The following is a 9,479-nucleotide window of genomic DNA, read 5'->3' on the forward strand; positions in this document are numbered from 1 at the left end:
CTTATATTTTTTAATGTAACATTTTTTGTGATCTATGTATCTTCAAAAAAAATAAAATTGAAAAAATGATGAGGGTGAGGATGTGGGGAGTGGGGTATATGAGAACCTCTTATGTCTTTTAATGTAACGTTTTGTGTGATCTATTAACCTTATAAAAAGATAATTAAAAAATAAAACAAAATTTAAAAAATAAAATAAAGCCATAAAAAAATAAAGTTAACTATAATACATGCACATACACACAAATTCTCAGAGACTATAAAGTCTAAATCCACTTTAAACAATAAAAGCATTTTCCCTAAATGCCCCATAATCTGCCTCCAGGGTCTCCAGGACAGGATAGACATAGCATTTAGCATAATCATGCAGATCCATGGAAATTCTCTTTCATTCTTTTGTTTTCAGCCTGAGTCCCCAGAGTCTAAGACATTGGTACAATTACAAGATCACTTACTCCCTGGTTACCACCCAAGGGCCCAGGAGTTTTGAAACTTTTAAATGAAATATTTTGGTTTGGGTTTATCTTTACATTTCAGGTCATGTAAAATTCATGGGCCATGCCTTCTCCTGTGTTATATGTATGTGCACAAATGATCTTCCTGGCCAAAGTCTCCCAAAGGGTTGGGAGACTGTATTACCTATGGCACTGAAGTATCTACCTTCGGTCTTTGGTAAGGCTGCTCCCATAATTGAAAAATAAATAAATTCACCTCCTGTTCCATCTCACTACCACCTGCCCCAGCTCCCAGTCAGAAATGTGGTTTTGCTTGGATAAGCCGATTTCACCTGCCAAGAAAGTGATAGAATTCATAACGACTCATATTATTCATTGTTTAAGCCTACCCTAGAGTTTAGTAAACAAAAGGCACTTAATAGATGTTAAATTACATGCACTGAACTAATTTAAGTGGTAAGAATGTTATAATCCAAGAGGAGAGTATAGATAAGAGATTTCCAATTTTTAAAAGTAGAGCAAGACACTGTTTAGGGAAAAGACATAAAAATTCCTCCTGTAAATAAAAGATGCTTGAGTATGACATTTACCAGGAATCAATTGCCAATCAAACAAGCAAGACCATCAGAAGAGCACACTCTTTAGGGTTTTACAGAGGGCAAGCTTAACATCCTTATTCCTCAAACTGTATATTAAAGGGTTAAGCATAGGAACCACATTGGTGTAGAAGACTGAGGCAAATTTACTCTGGTTCATAGAACCAGGACAAGAAGTGGTTAAATAGGTGAATGCCCCTGACCCAAAAAACAGAGCAACTGCAATTATGTGAGAGCCACATGTGCTGAAGGCTTTGGACCTGCCCTCTGCAGAGGGAATATGGAGGATGTTGGAGAGAATCAGAGCATAAGAGATGAAGATGCTGATACTGGATATTGTGATGACAACTCCAACAACAATAAAAAACACCAGTTCATTGACATGGGTGTTGCTGCAGGAGAGCTGCAAGAGAGGGAGAACTTCACATAGATAATGGTTGATGATGTTAGAATCACAGAAAGACAGTCTCAGCATGCTTCCAGTGTGGGCCATGGCCCCAGCAAATCCTATCACATACGAACCAAACATCAGCAGAGAACAGACCTTAGGGGACATGGTGACCGTGTACAGCAGAGGGTTGCAGATGGCCACATAGCGATCATAGGCCATTGATACCAACACATAGCATTCAGAGTTGATAAAGAAGCAGAAGAAAAATAGTTGAGTCATGCATCCCATGTACGAGATGATATTTTCTGATGCAAAACCATTCAGCATTTGGGGGGTAAAGACACAGGAATAACAGAGATCTATAAAGGACAAGTTGAAGAGGAAGAAGTACATTGGGGTGTGAAGGCTGGAATTCAGTGCAATTAAGGACATCAAGCCCAAGTTGCCCACCACGGTGAACACGTAGATCCCTAAGAACAGGAGGAAAAGGGGCAGCTGGAGCTCTGCTTGTTTTGATAATCCCATAAGAATAAACTCAGTCACTGAAGAGCTGTTTCTTAGAGTCATTCTTTTCTGGGTTGTCTGTGAAAACATGGGAGAAAGCACATAGAGTAATTCTGGGCACAAGCTTGGCTGCTGGAGAAGATTTAGAAGATAAAGCCAGTGCATTGATGCCCAGCTCTTCTTTCTCTTTCTTTCCTCATCTATGCTCCTCCTATCCAAAGTACTGACAATGTGTCTGTAACAAACATCACCTCCCTGGACTGATCACATATTCTAGCTAGAGTCTGTGGCATGGGCAGCAGTAATTCTGTCCCTCCTTGAAAGGTGAGGAGACAGTACATCTGAAATGGCTACCCAAGGACCCTCAGAGAGACACCCAAAGAGCCAGGAAAACAATCTGGGCCCACTGCCCAAGGAGCATCCCTAGGCTCTGAGAGAAAGGAACTCTCATGTCCCCCATTGATTTCACCCATTCTCTGCTTCCCTCCAGAGACCAGGTTCCTGCCTAAAGAAAAATCTGAGAGTGTCCCCTACTCTATCTACATAGCTTACCTTCCCCCTTCTAGACCCTTCATTCAATCTCACCTCAAGGTCAATGTTGAGAACAGGGAAGAGGTCAATATTTCCCAGAGCCTTTGGTTATGGATGTAAAAGATGGGATTCAGGCATTCACTTTCCTTCTCCTTGGACCCTGCAATGCTCAGCTTCATGCATTCTCTTTTTTCATAATCAGGGGGAGGAAATGGTGCTGCTAATGCATAGAGCAGACAGCCTTGAGTGTTAACTGTTTTGGTTCCCTTGGTGCTGAGAATCAGGGCTTTTACAGACCTCACTCTACAAGGTGTTCTAGGAATAGACCAAGAGCTCTCTTTATGGATTTTCCCAGATGGTCCACTCCAACTTCAGGAGAAAAATAGCAACCCTCATTTTCACCAGAACCCCAACTGGCTGATCAGAGAGAATGTAATACTGCCTGATGATCTGAGGGACTCAATTAGACACAATTTCCCCTGGGAATTTCTCAGAGGTCCATCTCTGTAGGAAAGATATTGCACAGCCTTTGTTTACAACCAGGGTTATGATTGCTTACTAACGTCTTGAGACACAGGTTTTCTACTCAAGGATTTCATGTCCTATAGAGCTGAGTTTGGCAATAAATGTGTCCTGTTCCTCATTCATTCCTGGAGCTAAGCTTTATTTTTAGGTAGGACCAAAAAAATAAATTAAAAATTCAGACCAGAGTTGTAAGGGCTACAGTGTTCTCCCATATTATTTCTAAGATTACCTCAGCCACAAAGCTTCTGGTACTATGAGCTGTTCTGCCCAGGATAGTGGAGACGCTCACACCACTAAGACTACCACCTACCTAAATTCTACTATGCTCTATATGAAGAGATTAAAATATCACAACACACATGCCAGGAAGTGTGCATGCATGTGTACACACACACACACGTATGAGGTTATTCTACAGATGTTGCAGACTGAAAGTATAATAGCAAGTGCAACTGAAGGTTTTAATCCTACCATTCCCTAGATGGCAAAGCAGTTCTCTATATGATCTGCTACATAAATATTCTAAGGAACATTCAAAACATGCAGGCATTGCCATATTCCAAAGGAGGCTGCCTAAAATAATGGGACAGTCCTGATACACACCCATTAACCCTGCATAAATGCTAATAACATGGCAGAATAATTTATAAAAATATTAAATTTTGTACTTCATTTATGTTTTAAGTGTCTGGGTTTGAATAAAAACAATTATATGGTCATCCATCATGCTAGAAAGAGCATAAGCATCTATTCATGTACTCTGGCACCTGTCGTTTCCTAGCCACACTAGCTCCCTCTCCTTTCCTGACTAAGGGAATCTCTCAAAGGTCTCCTTAACTAAACCTACCCTTCCTGGGCAACCAACACTATCACTTCAGTAGAATTTGCCTTCAAAATTGGAAAAGGTATTGACTACAAGCTGCTTCTGAGTTCTACCTAGCCAAAAGCCACAAAGCAAAGAAATACAAAGCTTGGCTTCCTGCCTGAAAAAGTTGAAGAGAAAAACAGGAGGATAGAAATCACAATGATATAAGGAATAAAAATTAGTATAATACACTTTTGTATACCATTGTATACTGATACAATAAATTAATTGGTAGTATTTAACAAATTTCTACATACACATACATGTTGACTTAGCAATTTCACTCCTAGATATAAACCTACTGGAAATAAGTACTTGTGTTCACTGAAAGACATGCCAAGAAGGTTCACAGCAAAATTATATATAATAACCCAAACTGAAAACAACCCACATATCAATCAACTATAGACTGGATAATAAACTGTAGAATGTTAATAAAATAGAATTCTACATAGCCATGAAATTTAATGACATACAACTACATGCAACATGGACAAATGGAGCAAAACAATCAAGACACAAAAGGATGTATGCTTTATGATTCCATTCATACAACGTTTCAATCAAGCAAAGCCAATTTATGGAATTAGAAGTCATATAGCATTTACCCTTGATCAGGTGGTCAGGGCCTAGTGAGTCGGAAGGGAATGAAGACTACATCAGCATGGCTAGTAACGTCCTGTTTCTGATAGGGATGCTGGTTATGCAGATGTGCTCAATATGTGAAAATTCATCAAGCTATATACTTATGTTAGGCTGAAATTAAAGTTGTACTTAAAATATAAGTGGAAGACAAAAAATATTTTTATAAATCATCCTGCCAAACTAGTTTAAGAATAAAATTACTAAACATTGAGTCATAATTCTCTTATTTGTAAAATGGGAATTTACATACCCAACAACTTAGCACGTAAACGAAAAAATAACACTATTTTTATTTTTTATTTTGTGTCTCAAAATAAAAAATAATTCTAAAATAAAGAGAGTAAATCAGGGGCAACGAGAATTAATGCATATGGAGCAACTGCAGAGTGCTTGGCATTATGCTGGATGATTTCTAATTTAACATGATGTTTTAAAAACAATAACAAAGTTATAAAAGTGTGTCTGTGTGACAGATTCTAAGATTGTACTTTCCAAAGATGACCATACCAACTCAACACACCCTCCTTCCCCCTCCACCACCCCCACACATCATAGACACACATCCTTTGTATCCCTCATGCTCTTGGTACAATGTGACTGGCACTCTCATCCACATATGGGGTCTATACTCTCTAACTTTATATCTTGGCAGGGGCTCAGGACTTCTCCAATTGATAGAGTATGACAGAAGTGATGCTATGAGACTTCTAAGGTTAGGTCATAAAGGATGGAGCTTTCACCCGGCTCTCATGATTGCTCTCACACTTATTTCCCCTTTGTTATTTCCCTGTCTTTTAGAAGAATCACGTTGGAATCTTCTGGTCTTGTCTCAAAACGTACGACAGGACAGCAAGGTTATGGGCAGCTGTCCAGTGTTGAAGGGGTGCAGTGCCCCTCTAGCACTTCTATGCTGGTTGGTGGACACCAGGAAAAAGTCTCAAGGGAAATGGCCAGGAGACTCTCCAGTACCTGTCTACTTGATCCAATTCCCCCTCCTTACCCAGAAAGTTTCCTTCCTTCCGGGTCCATATTTGGGTGGTGTTTTTGAGGTGTCTTTTACTAAAACAGTCATTTCATATGTATATATAATTTCCTACCAACCAAATTTTCCCCTTTACGAGAATTTAGCAGATATGGAGAAATGGCCCAGAAATGAAATGGAAAGATGTATCTCTGTTCATTAGAGTAGATGTCCACTTATTCATGTATTTATTAAAAGCAGCTGTTTCCCATGATATTTCAAATTTTATAGTTAAAAAAATCTTTCCTGGTAAAGAAAGCCAAGAATTCTGGGTAAACTATAAAAACATGCATTTATTAGTGTTTGACTAACAGAAACTAAACGAATTCCTAAGAGAGAAAAAGAAATGATAAGAAAGTAAGGATCTACACACTAGACCTGGAGTTTGCCCACAGGGAACTGGCAGATTCCTGGTTGCCCAGAGTCTGTGTTTTAATAGACAACATATACAAGACATTAGAAATAAAAGCCTGGAACTCAAGCTAGTTGAGAGTTTGGAACCATGATTGAATCATAATAATGTATCTCCAAAAGGAAACATTCTCAGTGACTAAATTAGAGAAGGAAAAGTGTCCGACAGAGGAAGAGGGAAATGATCTGTGTCTGACTTGGCCTTGGCTCTTGCAAGAAGAAAAAGAGACAAAATAACCCCTGAGAATTTCTAACCACCTTTGTTGTTGTTGCAAAAAAATTCTTATTACATATATAGTGAAAAAAGAATCCTCTCTGGAGAAAATAATTTAAATCCAGGTATTGGTGAGTTTTACATATAAATATCCAAGGATCATGATTTCATTTTAAAAATCATCAAATGCTGAAAGTATGATGAAGAAGCCATCACAATTGACAAGGGAGATATGTTTAAAGAATTAAATAGGACTTTTAGAAATAAAAATATGCTAACTGAAATTAGGAACTATGTGAATATGTTAAACACCCTATAAGACAACAGTGAAGAGGAAGTAAGTGAACTGGAGGGTAGATCTGAAGAAATTATCCAGAAGTCAACAACAGCAAGAGAAAAAATGAGAGTGTGGTGAAGATGCAGGAGAGAAAAGTGTTAGAAAAATAATTTAATAACTATAGAAATAGAGAAGTTTCAACACATACATAGAGAGACCCTATCACATTCTAGGCCCTGTGTTTTGTTCTAAGAATAAAGCAACAATCAAGGCAGACATCATCCCTGCCCTTACAAACTTAAATATAATCTAGATAGAGAAATCTAGAATAAACAGGTATTTACACAAAATTAACTAGAAACACAATAATAAAGGCAGAAGGAAGTTGAGGGCTGCTATGAAAACATTTCATGGAGGGAAGAGAGGTGTGTGTTCATACTGAGTCTGGATGATCAGGAAAGGCCTCCACGAGCAAGTAAAATTCAGGTTTAAAACTAAAAAGAGGGAATAATAGATTCTTTATTGTTTGTTTGTGACTGTGTCCAACATCGGTGTATATCCCCATGTTTGAGGAAGCTGACCTCATATACGTTTTGGTTAGAGCCAGGACTCTGTCTCCCTATGAGAAAACTCCTGGGATGAGAAAGTAACAGAAGAACTGAGCTCAGACAGACAGTCCCATGAGGACTCTGAGTCAGGAGCACGTGACAAAAGTAGCCAGAACGATTTTCATTTCATTTTGGCAAAAGCAAAGAAAAATAATCCACCAAGAGATAACAAATGCCAGATGTTGTTAATGCCGGCAACAGCACAGTAACAGTCTAAGTTCTGTGGTGTCACTGCCTATGATTCCACCACCTGCCTTTCCCTGGATCCTGCCTGGTTCCAAAAGCTGGTTCCCCATCTGCTCTATGATTCTGTGAACTATGCCATTTCTAGCCAATAAAGTCCTCTTTTACCAAAGTTAACCAGAATTTGTTGTTTGCATCTAAGAATCCTGAAGAATGTAGTAGGGCCTAGAGAATGAGGGGGTCTATGGGTAGCAAGTTGAGAGGGGGGGCACAACCCAGGCCATGGGGCAATGTTTTCTGATCCTGGGATGATGGCAGAAACACCACCACAATTACCTTCTTAAAGGTGTATGACAAACCCGCCATCTGTGATTTGATCTATTTTGAATGATTTTCTTCTTACATGGAAATGCTTAGATGTGCTTTGGAGGATAAAATGACCACACATTCCAGATTCCAGATATTTCTATTCTTCACAAATTATACAGTTTCAAAACCTTCAATTCTTCAATGACTCTCCACTGTTTAATAAACTGAATTTTGCTTCTGAGGGAAAAAAATATTAATAACTCTTTTTATTGGGGTAACAGAAAGGAATTCAATGAATTATCTGGGCAGCTGTTTTAGTACAATGTGGGCCATACCGAAAATAAAAGTTTATATTTAATATTTAATGGGAAACGGACTCTGGCCCAGTGGTTAGGGCGTCCGTCTACCACATGGGAGGTCCGCGGTTCAAGCCCCGGGCCTCCTTGACCCATGTGGAGCTGGCCCATGCGCAGTGCTGATGCGCGCAAGGAGTGCCGTGCTACACAGAGGTGTCCCCCGCATAGGGGAGCCCCATGCGCAAGGAGTGCACCCATAAGGAGAGCCGCCCAGCGCGAAGGAGGGAGCAGCCTGCCGAGGAATGGTGCCGCCCACCCTTCCCGTGCCGCTGACGACAACAGAAGCGGACAGGACAGAGAAGCAAGACCCAGCAAAAAGACACAGAAAACAGACAACTGGGGTAGGGGAGGGGAATTAAATAAGTAAAAATAAATCTTAAAAAAAAAAAAAAAAATTTAATATTTAAGAAAGTTCATGGCACAGTAATTATTTTTATTAATGATTAAATTGCTCATATATGTCTAAATTGATCAATGTATGTAAAATTCTATTTTATATGTTTTATATTTACTTCACCATCTATTAAAATCCCTTAAAAAGTCAATAGATGGAATCGTTTTTGCATACTTTGTAAAACTTGGAAAATTAATTTTACTCTTAAAAAATCATTGTAGTCTATTATAGAAAGGATATCATTGAATTTATAACATTTTATTTTATGCAGATCTTTATTCAGAAACCATCTGCAATCATTACATGGTTACTATGTAAATGCATAATCTGCTTTATGATATGATTTTAGAAATTCAATGCTATTAATCTTGAATAATAAGTAGAAGGTTGCCAGTGGAGAATATCAGAAGGAAATTCCAAGCAAAGGAAACCTCAAAAGGAAATGCAAAGGTCATTTTAAAAAAAGAAAGAAAGAAAAAACACAGCAAATTTGAGGAATGGTAAGTAGGATTGGATCAAAGTATACCCCACAGTGAGGGGTGGGAGATTGTTGAGGTCGATTAAGGGTGATAAGTAATCATATCCCTCTTCCCCTTCTGAGAAATTAGCCAGAGGAGTCAGATAGAGAGAGTTCAAAAACTACCAGCCTTTTTACAAATTAAGTTGATTGGAGGACACAGCTTATATGTGCATCTACAACAGACCCAATAATTCCCTCACTGCATACCACAGATTAAATTTATAAATCCAGGCCCAATCTGAGCTGGACAACAGCTGGTCTGCCCTATAAGGAAATGGAGTTTTTGGTGTTTTGTGTGTGTGTGTGTTTTTTCCTTATCTTTTTTTTAAAAAGATACATAAATCACACAACATTTTACATTAAAAAATATAAGAGGTTCCCATATACTCCACTCCCCACACCCCCCACTCCTCCCACATCAACAACTTCTTTCATTAGTGTGGTACCTTTATTGCATTGGATGAATACATTTTGGAGCACTGCTACACAGCATGGATGATAGTTTATGTTGTAGTTTATACTCTCTCCCAATCCAGTCAATGCATTATTGCAGGATATTAATGTCCTTCATCTGTCCCTGCAAAATCTTCCAGGACAACTCCAAGTCCTGAAAATGTCCCCATATCACACAGACCTCTTTTTACCTCTCCCTCCCTTCAGCAACTTCCATGTCAA

General features: G+C 38.8%; 1 protein-coding gene across 1 annotated transcript; it reads right to left on the minus strand.

Moving 5' to 3' along the window:
* Positions 1-1,078: 1,078 nt before the first annotated feature.
* Positions 1,079-2,014, minus strand: LOC101428244 (olfactory receptor 8B4). Its single transcript, XM_004469282.3, has one exon. The coding sequence runs from the start codon at positions 2,006-2,008 to the stop codon at positions 1,079-1,081; it is 930 nt and encodes a 309-aa protein (XP_004469339.1). The 5' UTR covers positions 2,009-2,014.
* Between the last annotated feature and the right edge of the window lie 7,465 nt (positions 2,015-9,479).

The sequence above is a fragment of the Dasypus novemcinctus genome, chromosome 27 (genome assembly GCF_030445035.2).
Source record: "Dasypus novemcinctus isolate mDasNov1 chromosome 27, mDasNov1.1.hap2, whole genome shotgun sequence".
Taxonomy (NCBI): domain Eukaryota; kingdom Metazoa; phylum Chordata; class Mammalia; order Cingulata; family Dasypodidae; genus Dasypus; species Dasypus novemcinctus.